The 23499-nt window shown below is 45.6% G+C and overlaps 2 protein-coding genes across 2 annotated transcripts in view; both read left to right on the forward strand.

Moving 5' to 3' along the window:
• The first annotated feature begins 683 nt into the window (after nt 1-683).
• Nucleotides 684-13414, forward strand: LOC126522640 (uncharacterized). The gene is made up of 5 exons (XM_055066516.2): nt 684-936; nt 1061-1241; nt 3661-3785; nt 6457-6591; nt 11210-13414. Exons 1-5 carry the CDS (start codon nt 856-858, stop codon nt 11288-11290), a joined length of 603 nt encoding a protein of 200 aa, XP_054922491.2. The 5' UTR covers nt 684-855; the 3' UTR covers nt 11291-13414.
• A 2692-nt stretch (nt 13415-16106) lies between these two features.
• The window catches only part of LOC126522642 (tyrosyl-DNA phosphodiesterase 2-like), a 46408-nt gene continuing 39015 nt past the window's right edge, over nt 16107-23499 (forward strand). The window contains exons 1-2 of the mRNA XM_050171401.3: nt 16107-16466; nt 17091-17137. Coding sequence (XP_050027358.2) covers nt 16272-16466; nt 17091-17137 — 242 coding nt within the window. The 5' untranslated portion in view covers nt 16107-16271. The remainder of the gene's footprint in view (nt 16467-17090; nt 17138-23499) is intronic.

Consider the following 23499-nt stretch of genomic DNA (forward strand, 5'->3'; position numbering starts at 1 on the left):
TTGCTTTTTTTCGCCCTTACTGTGTGCATAGATTTCATCTCTTAAGAAAGTTTTCCAGCTGAATGCACTGTCAACAACGACAGAAGGAACAACGACACACCGCTGGTCGAGCAACTGGGTAGATAATTCAGTTACTAGGCCAGCGGAGTGCCGTCGTTCCTTCTGGCCTGGTCAGTGCTTTCAGTTGCAAAACTTTTTAGAGCTCAGCTCTTAGGCACCCGTTCCTGCGGCGAGTGTCGGCGTCGTAGCTGAACGAACTGGCACAGCGAAAGAGCAAACGCGGCGCTTAGCGGGAGGTGGAAAAAGCGGCGAGAGCGAGGAGGCGCGAGGAAGAAAGCGGAGGAGGATGCAGCGCTACCAAGAAGCCGAAAGCGGAGGAGGGTATGGCGAAAACGTGAGAAGCGCAGTGCGGCGACGATGGCTACGACATGGCACCACAGTAACGTGCGTCGTCTGAAAGGTCTGTCGTCGGCGACTGCTGCAAATCGCGCCCACGTGTAACCCACACGCTGACTTTAGCGACCTCCAGATTAGCGAGGCAGCCGCGCCACACTACGCTCCGTTGCTAACGTGCCGCATGAGACAGGGTGTCCGCGCCAGCCAATATATCCCGAAATGAAAACACGTATAGAGCTGCGCTCAAATTTGGCATTAGGAAGTATTTTAATCGTCGATCATTTTCTTTTTCCTGTGCAACGGGTGAACTCAGGCAAGCACTACCCTCAATCTTCATCTCATTCGGTTTCGCCGATCCCCATCGTGGGCATGACCCATGCTTTCAAGCCGATAGCAGCATCAATAGGGAACGAGGTGTGGCTTTGGCTATAAAGTGTATTGAAATATTGTGGTGGCAGAATGTTCACTGCGGAACAGCTGGGCTTCACAAAAAACCAACTAGAGGAGGCAAAACATTCGGAGCCACCACCTAGATACCCGGTTTGTACTGCATACGCTCACTGTGCCCCGTCTTCGCTAGCGGCACAGCTCGCCGAATTCGGGCACTGCGCGATCCCGTGTCTGCATATACTATGACCTGTTGAACGGCTCATCATTTTCGCAGCCCCCGGACTTTTCTCCGGCTCCTTCGGTGAATTCGGAGAAGAACAAACGCCTGGCCTCCGGCCTTTGTGAGCAGCGCAGAAACTTCAGCGAATCCTGCTTCAACGTTCCTCCGCCCGAGGAGTCAGGACATGACGATAGGTACCATCGCCAAGTCTACAAGGCGCCTGATGTCAACTATGGTGAGCTCGCGTCACGTCACGTGACTTTAGAGCATCTATATATAAGAGGGCGAACAACTCAATCCGATATATCGGCGATGTTTAACGGTTTCGAATCTTTAATTAAAGAACGAAACTTCATGCTCATTGCTCACGTTCAATCGAATCGTCAGCCACTGTTGCCAACTAGAAATTTAAAGACACCACTAATCGAGATCCAAAGAACTATATAACCACGACACGACCTCCCAAAATCTGCTAGAAGCCTGCCAAATGCAGACGACAATCGGAGCCACGTTCAAAATGTGTTTTATTGCATCTACGTAAAACACTGTTGAACAAGAAATTAACCTGGACATAAAAGTGTTTCTTTTCAGCGAAAACTGAACAAAACATAAATTAAAATATGTTACTGAGGGCCTTTTGTGCGACTGATAAATGCGTAAACGTATTGCAAAACGAACAAAAAGTTGCTTCCGTGCACTACAATAACAGAATAACGGCGTGAATAGAACATAGGTTGAACTACCGAAAAGTGATTAACCTACAGGAAAGGTGTCCTCTGTTTCATCCTTGTATGGTCACGCATACTCTGCGTCTGTGTTCACTGGCGTGGCTGGCCGTAGGGTCGCTGCCATCGCTGACCCCATAGACCTTCATCGTGCCCATCTTTTGAACAACGGGTTCGGGCAGCGTGTAATGGAAGTAGCAGTTATCGTTACTTCGGTGATCAGCCGGCACAGTTGGGATGGAAGAAATGCGAAGTAGAAATGCGCAGTATACTGTATGTGGATGACGACAGTAATTCCTTGTTACTTCCAAAGGGTCACGGATAAGCTGCATGTTTGGGACACGTAGAGCACAAATTCATGAATGTTTTTGTACCACAAGAAAACATCATTACAAAAGAAAACGCTAAAGAAAACCGCCACCTGCAAGAGAACGTTTTCCCGCCAGGCAGCCCAAGAAACCTCTAATTTTAGCGGAATAACCGCTAAATTGGCAGCACTGGCATCAGCTTTCCGAGAGGACGCCCTGCCACGTGACGCATATGCCTGTGTGCCTGCGCGTCGGAGAACGCCTGCGCCGACGCGGCGCAACCATTTCGCGGCTGTTCCACTGGTCAGGCATAGGTGCACCGGATGCCGTACACAGTTAGGATTCCATTCATTAAAGTTTATTCATTCATCACTCGTCATGTAAAATGACATTTCTCGCCGATAACTAACCAATCCCGACAGCAATCGCAGGGCGAAAAAATTAAAGTCGCAGTTTCGCCCGAAAGACGAAGCATAGATTGCGGTAGCGAATGCGTAGACAGCTATACGTAGTAAGGACAGTAGTTTTACCGGCCGTATGAACCTGTAAACAGGCATAATTAAGTTAACGAGCATGGTGTCACGCGCGCACAAGCAAACATCAACACTTCGCACTCGATGACTGCGGAAACTCGCCGACAAAACGCCGCAGTGAGGAAACGCGGCAGCAGCCGCGAGCGAGTTGACCTTCGTGCTGCCGCTCCCATCAGCGCGAACTAAGCCGCGAAACCACAGCGCAGCGCGGGCTCTGTGCCCGTCGCAGATGGCTCTCAAGATACAGCGGCTTGGCCGGGCGCGCGCGACCTCCCGGAGTAGAGCGCGACCCCCTCCCACCCTGCCCCCGAAGCCTTGCGCGCGACAGAAGGCGGCGCGCTTCTTCCCCGCTTTCCTCCGTTGCGTGCGCGAGATGGAGCCGCGAGGGCCGGCTCACGTTCGCACGCGTTCGCTCGCACATGCAGCATACGGCTTGCGGCGACGATTTTATCACGCTTGGACTTTATACGGAAAATCGCGGTGACGCCTACGGCAGAAATGCGCCTGGAATGTCCGTATAATTGTTATCGCAATAAAGTGAAAAGCATTCTTACGATACCGGGCCAGATGAACGCGTCGGCAGTCGACCATGCTCTATTAATGCGACGACTGCCAGTGCATCAGAAGGCTGTCCAGGTTGTGCTGGCGACGTAGGTTGTTGGATTTCGAGTAATTCATCTCATTTGTTAATGAAGAGGAGTATATGACTTTAACATCCTCTTTTGTTCGATTATTGCTTTTATGCGTTTTGTGTTGTCATAGTCTCTGTATTATTGTGGACACACTAGGGATCTGGCGTGCAAGTCTTGTTTGCACACATTTCCTAACACACCTTTTTACGCAATACCCTTAGGAGTCCGTAAGTTATATTAAAGAAGAATACGTGCAGAAAGTGCCACAGCTAGACAGTGTTGCGCTTGTGCGCTACTTATTCGCTACAGTTGCAATTGATAACGCTTGCCATATAGTGTACTGGTAGTTCATTTCCATTTCTTGCGGTGCTGCACTGCAAGCTGGTCACACTCTTGACTAAGTGTCGAAGCTGACCTGCGAACTGTCGCTTACGCCGCTATGAAATTTCTGCGCAGATCTTTCCTACTTTCCGACCGACCTACATGTTTCTAACGAAGCAAAGAAGACCAAAAAGACGCACAAAAGTACCAGGGCTTCTGATGCCCTTGCTATTGAAATTGACATACAGAAAGAGCTACAGGTATGGTCGCTGCGGGCTCTTCACATTATTTCTAATCAAATTTGACAGTACTCAAGCAGCATAAGTACTTGCCTTTGCGTGTCTCAACGAGCGCGTGAGTAACGCTAAACTTTCCCAAGATGAGGGTGCTGCACTTTTGTCTCGGGCCGTTAAGCACGCAACGGATGAGATAACCGGTTACAGCCGTGTTTGATGGGAGACTTTATTGAATTGGAACTTTCGTCTAAACATATAGAATAGTGACAGAGTGAACAGCGTCATTTTTGGACGTATAGCGAATATGTTAAATGAACCCAAGTAGGTTGTACAAATTTAAATTCCGTGCTAGGCGCACCTGTTGCTCTTGGCGCCCTCCTGCTGGCCTCATGGCAAAAGTGACCACGGTCCTCCCTTTGTTTTGCGGTGACAGCGGCAGACTGTGTCATTACACACCAAAAGTATCCATGCGCGCGAGCGGCCTTCCTTCCCCAGCTACCATCTCTGGTATCAGAGCCGAGGGCCCACATGACGCTACGTTGGGATCCCGCTAGGTCACTCGATCACTGCCTGCTTTGTTTCGTTTTTCTCTTCCCTTTCTTTATGGCGAAGCTGTCTATGGCAAAAATCTGGAAAAAGTGTGTCCGAGATGTTGACAGAAAAAAATCATCATGTGGGCCAGAAGGGTATGTTCAGAAAGGGTATGTGCTAAATGGCAGATACCTCTGTGGTCTCGGGGACCTGTAAGGCACCCTTGAACTATCCTTGTCACACGTGGAACCCAAAGAGGTCCTCGGCACAAGGGTAGAAACAGATGTTTATTCGAAAAAAAAAGTTTTGTGCAATTTTTTTCGAAAAAGCACTGATAAAAAAATTCATGGCCCTTCCACTATGTCAAGATAGAAGGCCAGCGAACCTGTTTAGCGCACGACACAGAGGTGAGCCACAATACTGAAAAAGGTACGAGCATATTTATTGTTCTAATCTGTTGTCATCGTGGCAATATATGTACGCACAAACATTCGCGTATCACCTCTGTTATTAGATGTGTCCGTCAAGTAAGACAATGAATGGCTCATACCCCTTCAAGCAATGGCTCATATCTGCGTAAACGTGGCCACGAGACTGGAGAAAGGGCATCGCCGCGACTCCACGGCACCCTCGCTCTCGGAAGCCTGTGTTATCCACGCATTCCTTGTCCGCGCAAGCTCTCGCCTGCGTTCTAAATGCGTATCGGTAATCGCTATAAAGAAATTATTATAGTAGAAAACACGAAATAAATTCGAAAGGAAATACGATCGGAGTAGAGTTTCGAACCTACGACCCCACGCCGAGAAGCCGAGTGTCTTACCCACTGGGCTAAACCAAGGCCAAGGGTCTCAACGCGCTCGCTTTCCCGCGTGGAGTCCATAACTCGAAGGACCGCTCAGCGGCGTTCAAGTGGACATTAACGTTTTCGCATTCACAACTCATAAGAAGTGGCAAGGTGTCCTCGGATTCTTTCGAGAGCTACTAAACATTTTTTAAAGAAGATTCTTGCGGTAGAGCACGTTTCCTGAAGAGGCACTTCACAACTTCTTGTATAACCAAGATTTCTGAATGACGAGGCGTGATGAAAGGCTTCTAAAGATGGAAAGACAACAGTAGGGATTAGATAAGATAGCAAACGAGTGTGGCGGGTGCTTTAGCTGATATTACGAGGAGAAAGCGGAGCCGGGCAGCTTATTTACCGCGTAATATAGACAACCTGTGGTTTATTAGAGAAACAGAGTGGGCGCCAATGGAAGTGCTGACAAGAGCGACAGAGGATTATGTTGTGTGGTGTAATTTTAGGAAATTCGTAGGCGTATGTTGGAACTGGCTGACATGAAGACAGGAGTAATGATAGATGCACTGGCGGAGGCTTTCGTACTGAAGTGGACAAGAAATAGGTAAAGGAGGATGATGACAACATTGATACCATAAGGGATGCGTCAGTTTCTTCGTCGTGGTTTAGAATAAACCACGACGAATACAGGGTGTCTTTTTTTAGCTGCACCAAACTTTTTTAAGATTCCCTGTGGTAGATAGCACAATCCTAACTCTTTATCTAAATTACTCCATGAGGCGGTCATTACTCCTGCGAGAAATCAAAATGTCCAATTGAATGAAAAACGTAATTGCGCTAATTAGCTCTTAATTAATTACTTGACGCCACACATTTCAATCTACAAATTATAGCCGCCGAGTTCGTATCGGCGTATCCACTTGGAACGAATTCTCTGGACAACATCAGTTTCGAGATGTAATTTTTTTAAGGAGCCACTGTTTTAAGCATTGAAGCATAAAAGTAACTGGAACACCAATGATTTTCAACGGACACTTTGAAAATTATTATCTCTGAACTGGTGCTGTCCAGAGAATTCGTTCCAAGCGGATACGTCGTGCGAACTCAGCGGCTATAATTTGTATACTGAAATATGTGGTGTATTTGGCCTAAAGTAACTATTCGAAATATTAATTCACGTAATTGTGTTAATTATTCAATTGAACACTGTTTCTCTTAGAAGTAATGACCTCCAGATCAAGTAATTTAGATCAAGGGTTAAAATTGGGCTATCGACCAAAGGCAATCTTCAAAAAGTTTGGTGCAGCTAAAAAGAAAGCACTCTGCATGTTATGTTGCCCTAGTTAATTTGTGCGCGGTTCATTACAGGCTCAGAGAGAGAGAGAGATGAGACGTGACAGTGATGATGAGGGGGAAGATGAAGCCTATGAAAAGAAGAGCAAAGTAGATGAGAATGACGTTGAGGAGGAACTTGATTCGGATGAGGAAGCGGAGGCGGAAGAGGTAGGTTATTCATAATTGTCTGCAACAGAACAGTACATTAATTACTAATCCTTGTAATTCTCTTTGTTTCACATCTGTGTTGTGCTACATGAAGTTATCAACCATCGGCAATTAGCTTGGCTTATTATAGTTGGCTTGCACTGACGTCATCCTATGTGCCATGTTGGTGAACCAGCGCTGTGAGCAGCTACATCCGTTGGCGTCTCGCGCGGCTCCAGCACTTTCCGGCAGGGCAGGAACTTCTCCTAAGCTGTCCTTCCTTCATGGAAGCAGGTTACCCGCAGCAGTGCATAGGATACGCTTACGTCATCCTAGACGCCAGATTGGTGAACTGTCACGGTGAGGCGGCGTCCGTGAAGTCGCGTGCGAGCTACCTATACTAATGAGGTAAAGCGTCGTTGCGTCTCTTCAGAGTCAGCGTCAGCACGCATACTGTGGCAGTGCTACAGACATGAGTCCCGATTTGTTGATTTGCTCTATTTACCATGGAAGTTACTATGTCGCTCCCAATCATAGTGTTGGGGGGCTGATTCTGACATGGCATGATTATCCACTTGTCGTGGCGGAATTCAGGCTAACGACGAAGGGATGAACGATTAAAGTGCTACAGCAATTCTGAGAATTGTCTACCAGTGCGTAAACATTCTTTGGCCCGGCTATTAGTTGCTTCGTTTTTGCTTACCTGCTTTTCTAAGCTTATGGATGTCTACCCGTTTTTTTCCGGTGCCAATGAATGCTTACGGATTAGTAGAAAATTCTTAGAATTTTTGTGGGATTTTTGTTGCTTATCATGTCTATCCTGCTTAGTCCATATCATAACGTTCCAAACACAATTCCGTTCCATACAATCACGGGATTACAAAAATTTTTTTTAATGTTGCGTCTTAATCTTACAATCTTATTTTTGTGAATCTGACAACCTAAAGTTTTTATGTGGAGGCTAGGAACCTGCTTCTTCTTCGCTTCGAATGTCTCACTCTTCCTGTTTCACCGTAACTGCTTGTTCTTCGGCTCCGTCATTTTCTTTCTTTTTCTTTGCTGTGCTGTTTCAAGTACACAGTATTCTCTTTTTATTTATTTTTATTTCCTTTTTAGGTTACGAGTGAGCGGTGTGACGTCACCAATTTTTATTCTTTCTTAAAGGCTACCAATCATCCACTATTACACCATTATCCATTCTACCAATGAGCTATTCTATCATTAGACAGTTTTAGTTGGGCGTGCGCAACCACCCTAGTACGCAGCGCGCCCATAGAACTGCAATAGTTGGACGGACGCAAAGGTTGAGAAGGGGATCGCTCACTTGCCCGCGCGAGAGACGGTAGTGCGCTACTCAGCGCCGTCATATGCCACCTTCTGAAACTGCGTAGCCAATATCAGCCGCCACGAAGTCAAACCTCAAGCCGGAGTCAGATCTTCGACAAGAGCGTTATCGAAAAATGCGCGATTGTGGACACGCGAGAACACGCGAGAACGTCCCGCAATGTCCGCAGAGCTCGCAGCCGACGCTACGCAGCTTTCGAATAGCTGCGGACGTGCGCAAGAGACTGCGTATGCTCCTGCGTACTGCGCATGCGCACTGTCGCCGCCGTGCGTTTCCTGCGTACGCAGAGCTCTCGCAGATGCCCAACTGAAAATATTTTTTTATATGGCCCATCTTTCCGGCCAAGGGCCATGCTCGACGGGCTTCGACCTCAACTAACTTTATTTACAATCTGCAAAACACATGAGAGAGGAAGTGCCTGCACACTGACACAAATGGTAGTTCCGGTTTTTTTTTTTCAGCCGCTTTTAAGCATCCCGGCTGGCGCCGCCGCGGCAGCGTTGCACCGTCTGTGCATATGGCATGTGCTGTGCTTGCTTTGCTGTGCGACAAATATGCAGGTGCTGGGCCGTGGAAGCCGCGTGCTGGGCTGTGATAGTGTAAACATTACAATATTCGATAGCCTGAAGAGAGCACTTGGAGCTGGCGTCTCAACAGCGTGCAGGTCCCGTATGCAAAAGGAGCACGTAAACACGTACCAGAAGAATGGCTCCAAAGCGCGCACTCAGCGTCGAGGACACTCAGGCCCGAAAGAAGCGTCGCGAGGAATAGGAGCATCTTCGCTACGCAGTGAAACGTGGTGCAGGTCGCGAATGTATGGATACAACGTATGCATACAAATACATTAATTACGCATAGCCCCATAATTCAATTAAAGTTTAAGACTTCTGCCACGATGCGATGTGCCACATGAGGCAATGATAATGCTCAACCCTCTCAGTCATTATAAACAACGACGCACAACGGCTCAAGCAAACGCGTCTCCATGTGTGTTCTGTGGTTTACGCAGACAAACAGAAGTGGTGCACGCAAGGTAACGTGTCACATCAACTCACCACCCTCGTATTGTACTAAACGCTGAAGAAATTACGCATTGCCCGCCAACATCACCGCTAAGTATCGTCAATCAAAGCAAGCAGCATACAAAGCTTCGCTTACGACGTTTCCCACAGTGCGTGGGGTCCGCCGATATTTATTGCGATAGCAACTATATGGACCCTTCAAGCGCATTTTTGCCGTCGCCGTGACGCGCTTCGTATACAGCCCCAGGGCGATAACGCCGTCGTCGCGCGTCGTGTGCTGTATGTACGATGTCAGGATTGGGGGCTCAATCCCATCGCTCGTGATCCGTTGTCAAGATTGGAGTCGGGCATGAATTAGAAGTGTAACTGGCCCATGCCGAAGTCCAACTTATCCACGCTGAGGACGTTGATGAAGGGAAGGACTGCTTCTCATCGAGAACGAGGAATATGGGTTTATTTACAGTATTTATATCAGTCTAACATGACTGTTTGAGAAAGTACATCAGTCTAACATGACTGCTTGAGAGAGAGTGTCAGTCCAACATGACTGCTTAAGAAAAGTGTGTCGAGCATCCGCACAACAGCAGTTTTTAAAAACTCGGTCCTCCCGCGATACAAGGCGGCGTGAACGTTCGTTTGGTGATCGCAAACTGGCCGCCTCTCCGCAGGGCGATCTACACGCACAAAAGCACACACGTACGAAGGTCCGGAACCGATGTCAGAGGGCCCCGTAGAAGTCGGAGCGGTTCTGGGTAGCGCGTTGGGGAGTTTGGGAACAATAGTTGGCCCGCCGAACTCATCCCGTCACAAAGTCGATTTAGTCACGCTGGGCCTAGAAGCTGGCGGCGACGCTCCCGGTATGTTGCAGTCATAGTCGTAAGTAGGTGGCAATCTTGCACTGCAGCTCGCCGTCCTTAACAGCGCCGGGATGTTGCCGCCTATAGTCGTAAGTGGGTGGCAATCTTGCACCGCAGATGGCCATTCTTAACAACGAGTGAAAGAACGCGAGGGAAACCGGCGATGGCGACTCAATGTGGCGCGCGCGAAGGAGCAAAGCGGTGAGCAAACACCCCCATCTTCCATGTTGCAAAAAGCCGTGGGGAGATGGGAGGGAAGGAGTGAGGGCGAGGCTTTGTTAGGCGTTGTGCCCCTGCAGCAACTGCGCATTTCGCGACTTACTCGCGACCGGGCTTAAGGGGAACTAACGACCGTGGCTCAATCTCGCGCGCCATATATGGAGGAAAGCGGGGAAGCTGCGCGGGAGGGAGGGCAGCTTCGACTCCGCCAACAAGTGCGTACTTCGCACAGCCGCGCGCGGTCGCACGCCAGTATCTTGAAAGAGATCTGCAGACGGCTCATACCTTTGCGCGCGCTGTGTTCTCGCCGTTCTTACGTTGAAGTGATAGACTGCGCAAAGGTCACTTCAGTCGCTTATGCTGCCGCATTTACTGACACTAGGGTTTTGACAGCGAGTGTCCGCGCTCATTGAGTGTAACCTGTTCATGTTTGCTTGCGTGCGCTGACACCACGTTTGTTAATTCAGTAAGTGAATGCTTCCATGTTTGTACAGACGATGAAACTACTATCCCTACTTCGTATAGTTGTCTACTAATTTGGTATCGCAATCGATACTTCGCCTTTCGAGCAAAACTGTCACTTCTTTCATTTTACATTCCTTCTTTATCGATTCTAAACCTATCAAAAATCAATATTTACACGTCTATAACAAGTAAATGTCTTAACTTCGCCAATTATGCGTCTATCATGTAGATTAAGGGTGTGGCATTTTTCGCGTTACGGACAGATCTTGCTGGGGTATTCGTCAAAGAATGCTTACATATTAAAAGGAAAAGAAAGCGTCATAACTGTTGCAATATCTAGGCCCGTAATTAATATTTTCAGCTCGTAATTGTAAAGACTAAGCTACATCTTCTAATCGGATAAGCACTACGCTATAAATTGAGTGCCTATAGTACGGCTAAATGGAATGCCTAGCAGGCATTACACTAATGCAAATAAGGCCCTTCTACTCTGCTGGGAAAAAAACACGGCCGATAGGATTCAGTAGGCTGACATATACGCGTTAAAATGTACTGTGCAAGCTTTCATTCTTTAATTTAGCTGTAATCGACAGTCAAATACTAGCTGGGTGTTCTCTTTAAAAGTAGGCTGTACTGTACCTGCTAATGTGGCTCATCTTCTCTGTGTTAGCAACATTGCAGACCATTGCACTGTTTGTGATGCTGCATTGCATACCCATTTCGTTTTCTAGGCCATGGACTATGTTCATAACTATGATGATGATGAAGCCTTTAGCGAGGACGACAAGTCGGATGAAGGTGCCACCTACTAAGACATTATTGTGCACAAAGGTCTATTGTGCTGTCCATGTGTGCAGCATCTTCACAAATGCAAGCACTAATAAATTTATTCTGCTACATTATGAAGCATTGCGCATATATAGTGTATATTACTTTTTAGTGGTACAAGCATCGAGTGACACTCTTGTTTCTTGCGCAGCACTTCCGTTTCACCTCCTGAGACGACTGGGGACGAAATTCAAATAAAAAAATAGAAAAACAATAGTACAGTACAAAATTTATTGGTTTATAATATATATGATATCAGAGCATAAGTTTAGCACAATTTGAGTCACTGAAGTGCCTGAAATAATCAGAATTAATTAGGAAATCACTGAGACGACCGGGGACGAAATTCAATATAAATCAGAAAAAATAGAAAAAATAGTACAATGCGAAATTCATAGGTTTCATTATAGATATAATATCAGAGCCTAAGTTTAGTCAAAAGTTGTGTTACTGAAGTGTCTGGAATAATTAGAACTAAATAGAAATCACTGATTACCGCCCGCCAAAGCACAGAATCGTAGACTGCAGAGGCCCGCCACGTGAGCACGACTTCGGTGAAATTCCTGGATACCCTTATGTAGAAAGCGGAAGTAATGACGTCACTAATGACGTCACATACAAAAAAAAAGGTGGCATCATATTCGGAAATCAGACACGTACTCTTCAACTTAAATGTAATATCGGCCCCGGGGCCGGACGGTGCCACCAAAAAACTCCTCCGTTACCTGGACGACAAGGCCATCGAAGTCCTAACGGCAGAGATAAACGCGGTGTGGAGTGCGGGGCAGGCCCCGTCGGAATGGCGCACCACCAAGGTTGTGCTCATCCCCAAACCGGGCAAACCTCCGCGCACGAATAACATGCGTACGATCTCTCTGACACCGTGCGCTTGCAAAGTGGCCGAACATGCAGTACACAATCGAATCGTCGAACACATAGAAAATCACGAACTATTTAGGCATAATCTAATAAGCTTTCGAACGGGACTCTCCACGCAGGACTCAATGCTCCTCCTGAAAAGATTCATATTTGAGAACGAGACGCGGGATGTCCAAGGAATCATTGCACTCGACCTCACTAAGGCCTTTGATAAGGTGGCTCACAAACACATATTGAACGAAATTTTCTCTTTCGCGCTCTTTCTCTTTCAAACAACGTGGAGGTCTCGAAATGTCAGCTAGAAAATCAAACAACAGCAAGTCAAGTCTGCGTTTTGTGGTTGTGCGAGCTTATGCTCATGCGAGCAGCAAAATGACAAAAAAATCAATTACGTAATGTCAGTTTCATAAAGTCAGCTTTGCCGCAATACAATTATGTTAAGCCGTGAAGCATTCGCAATGTGCAGGGTTCTGAACATTCGGTTGCGCGTGTTAAAAAAAAAAAAATATTGCGCTTACCGCTGCACTGTTCTTGTTCAAATTTTACAGAGCGATCGCATTACGGCGTCGACTTCGTTTAGTATAACACTTGGCAGAGTTAATTGCCTGGTTTCTAAGAAAAAAAGTATAAATTTACCTGCGCTTATGGGGATGCGAGTTGCCGCGACAGCGGAAGTATTAATTTGTATCGCTACCTGTTGTCATCTGCGCAAAGCAGCGTTTCAGGGAGGGCAGTCGCCTGTTCCAGGAGCGGGCACCAGGCAGCAGCCCTCCCTGAAACGCTGCTTTCTGCAGATGATGGCAGGTGGCGACACAGGTCCGTGTCAGGGCCGATTTTTCAGACTTCGTTTTCCCTATAGACGAACATAGTTTCTCATTTTTGTCTTAAGGAAGGCAACTAATCGTGCTAAGTGTTATACTAAACGAAGTCGACGCCAAAATGCGATCGTTCTGCAAAATTTGAGTGAGAACAATGCATCGGTGAGCACAATTTTTTTTTTTTTTTTTTGAACGCGCGCAGTCAAATATACAGTCCCTGTATTGCGGTGAAGCATATAAATAAGTCAACAGGGGCCATTGCGTTACTGTGGCGATTTCCTGTTTTGGGGTCATGGCCGTGCGCTCTTAGAAGGCGTGAACAAAGAGGAATCATGGTCGACGCTTATGGTACGAACTCTGCCGATGCATCACTTGTAAAGAAAAAGAAAAGAAACGAATTGGAGTGGGTGACGCCAAAAAAGAAAGTCGACTTTTGTATGACCAAAGCAGTTCCAAAAATATTCAACCATATTCAAAGCTCCTGCCTTATTTATGATTGTTTAAGTAAGTGCATATATTTTGCACCAACTTTAGCACCAGTTCTGATGTACTTTAATGATTTAGCTTTAGTGACACGTGGTAAATGTACAATTTGTGTCACGTGGTGGTGTTGTGATTATAAGATGCCGCTTTCACATGGTAATGTGTACATTGGCCGGCAGTGTTGATGCATCCTTCTTATAAAACATGGTAACTCGTTTAAAGGTGAACTACCTATCAAGCCATTGTCGCTCTTTCGGTTGTGCACTAGATTTCACAAACATGGGGATGGTTATGATACACAAAGAGTAGCTGAACCGTAACATATCCAGATGCATGCACAGGAGGTCGGGAGTCAACCATCACTTTAACTCAGGTTGAATGTGCATACTCGAGCAATATGTAACACATGTTGGGTGTCTGGTTTCTTTTATTGTTAGTTTAGTTAGTGTTCTTTCCCATATTTAGGTTTTGATGTGTGTTGCTGTGTATGTATATAATTGATTCCAGAGTGGCTTTCTTGTTGGTAAAAAATTTAGTGAAGGCAACGTTCTTCATTTTGCGCATCAGACAGCAGTGAGCGTGCATCAAAGGATGTTGTATTTTGCGACCATAAGAAACAAAAAAGCATAAGCATATAGACTGCATGCTGGAAGTATTCTTTATAGAATGAAAGGTATCATGATGACTCTGTGCACAATAATTAGAAAGATCACGTGATGTCTGGCATGTCTTCTTGCCACCACGAAAGGTTGTCAGATGCATAAACACTGGACAGACACCATAGATCTTGGCCAGCCATCCCCAATTGTGGTCTTCACCTCTACCACTGAGCAGACTGGTCCAAGAGACAGAAGATGCAACTTTTATCTAAAGGGCAGACTGGTGGGCTAGGTGGTATGGCATTATTTACGCAGTAGCGCATAAGCACGTGGACGACGATCGAAAGGAAAAAAAAAAATTGTCGCGTTAATCGCCTGTGTCAGTTGATCTTGCTTAGTTGTTTTGTTTGTGTCTTCCTTCTTATTTCCTTTTATGCGGTGATACATATAGCTGCTCTCGTGCAATAAATACCCAGTTGTTAGTTAGCTCTGTATCCCGTCTTTTTCTTTCGTTGTCCAGGTGCTTCTGCGCTACCGTGTAAATAATCTAAATAACCTTTATCTGATTAAATTTAGTGTATGTTGCACAAAATTAAGGGACCGTATCAGGTGTTATTTTTGACAGATACGTATCTGTGAGCATCATAAACTAATGTCAAAACAAAGAGAATACTACCCATTGAAATACACTTTTGGTACGACGGCAAGACCAGTCTCTTGCAGAGTTAAATACCAACCATGCGGCACTCACATGATGTCAAACTGAACAATAATTTCAATAATTTACTGATGTTCCGTTTGCCTTCATTCAAGGGGACACCCAAGGATCCAAGAATAGTTTTCTTCGTGCAATATTGCACTGATAGTCTCCAAGGACAATACCCCGCGCTGACAGAAGGCCTTCCAAATTAGCATGACATGACAGGATATCTTTGTAAAGTGAGAAAGAAAATGGGGCCAGTTAATTATGAAAGATGCGAATGCAACCCTGCAGACGGTTAGAAAAATGAACCAAATGGAATGATTTAGAAGTAAGTGGTTTAGAGACAAAAGGCTGTTGTATTCCATGCCAGAAAAGCAAACAGATGTTGAAAATACTTTCAACGCACATACCTTCAAGGTATGTGTACGTGGTGACAGGCAAGCTTTTGAAATCGAAATGTTGGGAACCTGGATGAAGGCGAGGGACATGTACAATAAAAACAAGATATACAAGATCAAAACATGTGCATGGGGCTAACATATGGGCCAGAAACTTGGAGGTTTCTTGGAGACAAAGGGCATTTCGTTCACATGTCGGAATTCACTTTTCTAGAGAAGGGTGTGTTGACCATTGGCACAAATTTTAATCAAATTTCTGCCAATTCAGCTAACATAAAATCTTGAGCTGTCATGAAGTTGAATAAGTTTGGTTTGAAAAGAAAGGTGTACAATCAGTGCATTTTATCAGTGCTACATATGGGGCAGAAACTTGGACACTAACAAAGTAGCTTGAGAACAAGTTAAGGACCGCGCACAGAGCGATGGAACGAAGATTGCTAGGCATAACTTTAAGAGACAGAAAGAGAACGGTTTGGATCAGAGAGCAAACGGGTATAAACGATATTCTAATTGACATTAAGAAAAAAGAATGGCACTGGGCAGGTCATGTAATGCGCAGATTAGATAGCCGCCGGACCATTAGGGTGATAGAATGGGTACCAAGAGAAGGGAAGCGCAGTAGAGGACGACAAGAGTCTAGGTGGAGAAGAGTTGGAGCTCCTCTCTTTACCGCGACGTTTCCCACGATGGATAAACGATCGCAGCGCCAGATTTCCATCTAGGTGTACTATTATGAAACTCTATGGTGCATAGGATATACATAATTTTTAATGGTATGATGTAATTTGCAAAAGAACTTGTCTAATAACTAAAATATGTGGAACTGGATTAAAGGAAGGCATCCTTATTATTATTTTCGACTCGTAGGGGAAGCTGGCTGCCAGCAGAGGCAGCAAGCCAAGCGCGAAGAAGTTGTGATCCGAGCCATGTCGAGAATCTGCCGTCGTTTTTTGTATTGTGTGTGACCGCGGATAGGACAGCACCAGTTCAAACCTTTTCTACTTTCGTTCTACTATCTTTGAACCGTTACTTACATACACTGCGATTAGAGTGGAAACATTAGTATAGTGCTGTCAGGTGTTGTCATGGAGGCTGACGAGGATCCAGACATCATTGAAGTTATGCAACGAAAACCTGAGGATCCGGCCGGTGACATCGTTGTGTACGAAGTGCACGATAGTGACTCTGAGTGTTCCGGTGGTGCTGATGAATCTTCATTCCTTATCGACGACTCATCTGCTATTGCTGATGATTCGTCTGTCCTGGAGATTGTGGACTCCGTGAGTACCGTGTTGCGTTTTCCGTTTGTGAAGTACAGCGTCTCTTCACTCCGTTTGTGACTAGCTGGAAGCTTGTCTTGTCGTTTTTTATTCAGCTTTAATAGCGCGGGCTGCCGTTACGTATTTGTTGCTCGTGGGACTCCTTGCTCCTGTCCAGCGCCGCTTCGTTTTTGGAAACACTAGTGACGCCGCGCTGCCGCCTTCCTGTCGCAATAAACTTTTCAAGCAATAGTTGAAAGGTTCAGAACCTTTCATGGGCACCGCTGTGCTGATTGAACTGTGGCGCGTACCTACTGATTTAACTAAGATAAGCTGAAAGGGGAAGGTCCACGCGGCTGCCACAGTCCGAAAAAGCAAGTGTTCCCGACGCTTTTGTGAAAAGTTCTATTGATAGTTAGTAATAACGTGGTTCTTAAGCGCTCCACTGATTTTCTAGTAGGCTAAAGGAAAGAAGCGAGCAGATTGTCACAATAGTTTGTGTCGCTAGTAGGAAACCGATATACCTGTATCATAGGTCCATGCGCAGGCAGATTAAACGCGTGCCTCGAGCTTACAGCCTTCACCGCAAAATGGCATTTCCATTTTCCTTAGGGCTCGTAAGAATTGTCTTTCTATTCCACGCAGGATGAAGAACCAGGGAACACACAGCTGTCAGGCATAGTGACGTCCATGTAAGTCAACATTGTGAAATTTTAATGTGTGTAATTGATCTATTCACTCTACAGTGCACTACAAAATTTGCAGAGAAACGGTTTCTTGGCACACTAATGCCACCTGAATATGAAAATTGGTTAACATTATTCAAGCGGCTTCGCTTATTCAATGGGAAATTATTTATTTATCCATTTCTGTACAATCTATTACAAGATGGAAGGAGCTCGAACAAAAAATTCATTCACTTTGTAGCTTAAGTCACCCCACTATCTATGAAGACATTGTTGCGCGAACAGAAAAATAAAGACTTAGAAGGGCAAGTAAGAAACGATAAGTCGAGTGCTGATTTATTTATTTATTTTTTTTTTTTTTTGAAGCAGACATAGTAGAGAACTGTACTAGAAATGCAGTTGAGTAGCACTTGTTGCTGGGCGAGTTGGTTGAGATCTAATGAATACATTGTTGCGCTAACAGGAAAATAAAGACTTGGGAGGGCAAGTAAGAAACGATCAGCGTTCGACCTATCATTTCTTACTTGCCCTCCTAAGTCTTTATTTTCCTGTTAATGCAACAATGTATTCATTAGATCTCAGCCAACTCGCCCAGCAAGAAGATCTACTCCACTATCTGTGCTTGTTAATTCAAAGGTTTTTCAGATACTGCGTAGCAGGTGTCATAAGTACATGGTCTTCAAAGCACTCGGTAAGTCCCTGTTGAGGCCCTCCAGAGAATTCACCCACATTGCCCAAAGTTGGCTTTGAAATGCCACAGTGTACGTTAGGTATCTGCGCACATGTTCTTTGAAGACATTCTTGAGGACACTTTAACTCATTCCCCATCAAGGATGAAGCAGGCTAATCATTGAAAATTTGTACTGCCCCTGCTGAGGACAAGCTTGACTTGTCCAAAGTAAAACCTGCAAACACAAGTTCTGCTTCACTGGATGTGTTTTTTCCGTGTTGCATGACAGGTGATGGCACAAAAAAATTATACAAAGGTGAATACGCCATCTTTTGATAGCAGCACATTTTTGTAGCTTCCCAAAATGACATCATTGTCTGGCAGTTGTTTTTCTGGTGATAATTCTGGCCGTGAAAGAGGCCGAAAACATTGTTTCTTGAGCATTTCTTCGTGTTAAGACAAACAAGACGTGAACTTCCCTTCATTAAGGGAAAGTGAGCTCAACAAACTATGCAGCCTCTGCTCAGACGCATTAGATCCTGAATAGGACAGTGGGACAACATGTTGGCAATGGGCAAGTATCAACTTGGCGAGCACGACTCTCACGCCTGTGCAATTTCCATTCATGACAGCCGGGCCCCAACATCAGTGCAGCAAGTGACAAATGTTGTGTGTGTTACTTTGATCTGTTTTTGACACCAGTGGGAGTGATATGCTTGTCCCAGTTGGTGTGGGCTGCTGCAGATGGTGCAATGTGTCCTGCACAGTGTGTAGCCACGCTGACATCTCTTCTGCTTCTATTTTTGAGAGCCTTGTTTTGTTTTGCTGTCCTCGCAATGGACATGTCATTCAAGCTGTAGCCACTGGCCTGTTCAGCTGGCATTTTGCAATGATGTTTAACCTTAACCCTCGTTAAACCGTTTCCCTACATTGTGAGCCTTCCTTCCTTCAGCCCAAACCACCCAGTGACACCAGTGCAAGAATGGCTGTCAGTATACCACATTTGTCATTGTACCCATGCTCTCATGCCGCCAAAGACTTATGCCGGAAGATATTCCTGGCATTTATCACTCATCTGTGTTCACTCTCCATCAGAAGAAAAGAATGGCCATTATTTGAAGAGTGCCGCAAGTGTTGACAACTAGCCCAGGACTAACTTAAATCCCGTGCTTAGTGGTCACTTGCCTAGTCTCCTGTTCGCACAGCCTAGCTTTGTGGTGCATCATTTGGGATGAGCTTGGCTCAACGACTACGTCACGTCTCGTAGTCTACCTTATCCGCAAAGAACTGGTCTGATGTGAGTTAGAGAGCACTGGCTCTAAGGAAGACCTCATTCAGCACCTGTTACAGGAATCGGAGAACACAAAGTATATCCGGACTCTGGCTTGAGAGTAACGCTGATTTCTAAAGCCGTCCTTTCTTCTGCAGTGATCTTGTCATGGGCTAATTTCCCTCTTGCCGTCATTGGAGGAGGTACAGTGCTACCAGTTGGGTCAGCCCTCCTCAAGATAACTATTGGCCCTATAACTGGTGTGGTTGAGGCAGCAGCTTTGGAGAACAACATCATTCCCCTTATCCTAGGTGATGACTGGTTTTTGGCTGTGCAAGCTCGCTTGATCTTTCAACCAAGCTGAGTGGCCAAGCGTGCTTCTGGCCACTCAGCGTTTTGTCCCATGAATGTTCACCAGAAGAGCCTCGCTGGCAAGCTTTAGCCGTGAAGACAGTACCGTTGGAAAGCAGCATTGCCCCACCGCAAGTTTGCGCTACTGTGCCTGTAACCATTCAACCTGAATTTCCACCAGCCAGCATAGGTAGCCAGCTCTTCCCTGAACAGTAGTCTGTCGTGGCTGACATGCTGGCCAAGAATGAAACCGTCTTTTCTTGCTATGAAGATGACATTGGTAATTTTCGGACACTCAACATTGCATTGATTTGCTGTCCAATACTGTGCCGTACAGCTGTAGCCCTTACAGATATACGCTAGAAGATGGGCTATTTCTCGAAAGGCAAATCATAAAGCTCCTTGCTCAAAATGTCATCCACCCTGCATTGGGCTCGTAGGCGTTCCCACTCATCGTGGTGTCTCTCAGTGGAAAGAAGCCCTTGTGTGTGAATTACACACAGAAGGGCTTCTATATATATACAAAGCTTATTTTAATGTATCTCATACCATTCTTTCTTAACAGACACATTTTGGTAAAACTGTTTTGTCATGTTTCTGAAAAAATTTACTGCATATTTTTTGTTGTACTCTTTACCATTATAGCCTCCACTAATCAAGGAGTGCCATAAGACAAGTTTTGTCATTCTAGCTTCTCCACAACAAAAGTTGTAAGCATTTGAACATCATGTTAGCAGTACAGGCATAATTACTTAGATCAAAATTGTTATTTATTTTAATTTATTGCTTTACCTTGCATTATTTGGTAGTCTTACGGCACTTACTGAGCCCTAAGGTTTCAAATGAAAGAAGAATGATTAAAATTGGACTTGTGGATGCTGGGAAAACCTGATCAGAAGATTGTGCACAGGCTGAAAAATTGAAACTGAGAAAATCGCAAAGAACGCAAGGCATTGTTTTCAAGAGTTGTGCAACCAATAAAATAGCTGTATTTAATAGCTAACACATTAATATGCCCCAGGTGAATAATCGATGCATGGCTTTTCATGGTGTCGCCGCTTTGCTGCACGAAGGAAGGCAGCTGAAGCTGCCCGCTTTCACTCTGCACTATTGAGATGGTGGCCGTCTTTCTCTTCTTCTCTTTGAATGCCCTTGCTGCTTTGTTGTATTTTCATTTGTTGTAGAATACGAGACGAGGCTTCTTTCATCCCTACATTGTACCTCATTACTGCTTCTGCAACCGCAGCTTCTACTACAAATAGGGAGGCATGTTTGGTCTTTGGCATGAGGGACCAGATCACAGAATGCAGTGATTCGTTTGCATTTTGTGTCTTGCCTCTGCGGCAGCGCTGCAAGAGTTTTTTGTCAGCAAGTCATTCATAGACAGGCAGGAGTGCCTTACTAACATGCTCTGGCAAGCTCCGGTGCTTTGGAAGTGGTTCTCCTCTAGCAGTAGCAGCATTCTGTTTGCACCATGAGTTGGCACCACTCGGGCACAGGCTGTGATTTGGGTGTTGATCAGTCGAACATATGTGATGATAGGTTGCCATTAGTGCTTCGTGCATACCATCTATCAGGGTGTCTACCCACCGGGAAAACCGGGAATTCTCAGGGGTATTGAGTAGTCTGGAAAAACTCAGGGAGAACTCGGGGAATTTGTGCCTCTATCAGGGAAAATTAGCGGTAATCTTGTTGAAAGGGTCGAAAGTCGCGGTAATGCTGGCTCAAGTAATAGACAGGAATCGTAATGAATCGTCTTTGACGCCCTGTCGTCGGCTGGAGAAGTTTCCAGTGTACAGTCAACGACCGACTTTCCGGATGCTCGATAATTTGGACGGCTTCGTGACACCACCAAGTACCCCATATAGTCAATGTATCGGAACGTATGAAATTTCTGACGCAAGAACCCTTCGCCGTCCGATTTTCCGGACTTTCTTCCGTGACCGCAGGTCTAAAACGTCATTAATCAAAGTCAGCACCGCTGCCGTTTTGATTACCTCGAGCCGGCTCTCTAGCACGCAGTTCCGCTGGCAGCCGTAGCCACCACTGCGGCAGCGCTAGGCCTAGCTGCTTCGACGTTAGCTATTAAGCTTCTTCAAGTTGAGTGCTGTGTTTTTCATTGAAAGAATTCGCTGCTGTCAGCAATGGCCCTGATTGCGCCTTTGTGGTCCTCGCAATTGGCTTCGAAGCTCGGAAAGCATAATGCGTTAGATAACACCGGTTTCTGAAAGTCAGCATCGCCTCAGTACATAAATGTTTCGTGGTGAAGCATACGCAAACGTATTGCGGTGAAGCATTACAAGCGTCGGAAGGGGCAATTGTCACGGGTCACAATACGTATTCCTTAAAGGGACACTAAAGCCAAACAATAAATCAGTTTAGACTAATGAAGCATTGTTTGAGAACCCTGCAGGCAGTCATTTAAAAAAATAGTTTGATTATTAGATGAGAAAATGAAGGTACAAGTATCAGTGTTTGAATTTCGTGCCGGAACCCCAGCGCCGGTACGTCAGCGTGACGTCGGGGATTCCAAAGTATGTTTTCGCATTTGGGCCGCGTTGGATGAATAAAGGTTTTCGAAACTTGCCCTGTTTAATATTCGGTTCCTTTAGAACACAGTGTAGTCCATCTGTACCGCTATATATAATTAGTAGGCCCTAGAAGATGCCATCAAAATCCAAGACTTCACAGCCCCCAGGTGCGGGAACTTGAGTAGGCGTCACCACCCGTATTTCGTTCTTGCACTTTCTCTGGCTTACCAAACGTCTTATCATTGTAAGAGTGGTGTTTTTGGTGTTGTAGAACGGTAATTTACTGATGCAGAAGAAATCCTTTTTCACTTTAGTGCCCCTTTAATTATACACGCGTGCATCCGGGATCTCCTGTTACAGTATGAGCACCGATATGCCTAATACGTGTACAGACAGGCCACTAAGGACAGGCCTTCAGAGCGTTTTCGAATGTGCCTGTGGCAGTTTCAGCCCTAAGGGCAGTAAATGACATGCATTTATTTTTTCCAACTGGCCGCTTTTTCGGACGTTTTCGCGGCCCCTAGGGAGTACGAAAAATCGGACGTGGACTGTGCAACGGACCAAGAAGATGCTTCAAATGATCCGTGGGGCGAACGAGTGACGGAAGGAGGACAAGAACAGAAAGAACCTATGCATTGAGGAATTAACAGGAAAGGAAGCGTGCTGCCACCCTTTTGAAGGAGCTTAGGGTAAAAAAAAAGTGTTGGCTGATGCCGGGACGCAGGTGTCCATCATCCACACCAAAATAAACTTTTTAAAGCAGTGAAACACAACACAGGCGTCGTGCGCGGGCTGAGAGTATGTCAGGACAGCTGAGGTTGACTTACGAGCTCTTGAGAGAATCTCAATTGTGACAAAGTTCGGGCCTCATACCACTGAGCTTGCTATCAGTTGATAAAAATAGCTCATATTTGAAAATATTTGCTTCTGTACGCATCTCCTTTTTATTCGTGTTTGAGGATGTCCGACTCGATTTGCAATTTTTTTGAAGGCATTCTATTTGCTGTGCATTTTACTAACCCCTCCTTTCTATCCTCTTTTTGAATAACATAAACACTAATCCTTAGTATTCAAACTGGATTAAGTTGTTTTGTTTTTTTAATTTTTTCATGTTTGTTAGAGAGTGACAGCATCAAGCGACGTGGTTTCAGTCCGTCTTGACCTAAAACATAGTTCTGTGTCACTCAGGGAATTTTGCAAAGTCACTCAGGGAAAACCCGGAAAACTCAGAGAATTTGGAAATGTCAACTTGGTAGACACCCTGTCTATGTTGTCCACATTAGGCTTCAGTGCCCAGCCGTAATAATCAGTGAGCTTTGTAATCAGGTCACCTGTCAGTCGACCTTTGCCACTCACTCTCACCATGCTCTGTTTTGTGTTTGTGGATGAGGTTGCGAAGAGCAGTGCCCATCTGCTTTGCACATGGTTAATGCAGTCTCCCTTCTCTACATTTATGTAACCATAAACTTTGGCCTCTTCGAGCGCGCGGAAAGACCTGCTGTCTCCATCGCAAAGCATTGTGGCGTTGCGCAAACCATGGTGCAAC

This window comes from Dermacentor andersoni, chromosome 6 (genome assembly GCF_023375885.2).
Source record: "Dermacentor andersoni chromosome 6, qqDerAnde1_hic_scaffold, whole genome shotgun sequence".
In the NCBI taxonomy this organism is placed as follows: domain Eukaryota; kingdom Metazoa; phylum Arthropoda; class Arachnida; order Ixodida; family Ixodidae; genus Dermacentor; species Dermacentor andersoni.

Coding starts and splice junctions, on each gene's coding strand:
- LOC126522640 (XM_055066516.2), top strand. CDS start 856: ATGTTCACTGCGGAACAGCTGGGCTTCACAAAAAACCAACTAGAGGAG. Junction 937..1,060: donor AGCCACCACCTAGATACCCG/GTTTGTACTGCA, acceptor TCATTTTCGCAG/CCCCCGGACTTTTCTCCGGC. Junction 6,592..11,209: donor AGGAAGCGGAGGCGGAAGAG/GTAGGTTATTCA, acceptor TTCGTTTTCTAG/GCCATGGACTATGTTCATAA.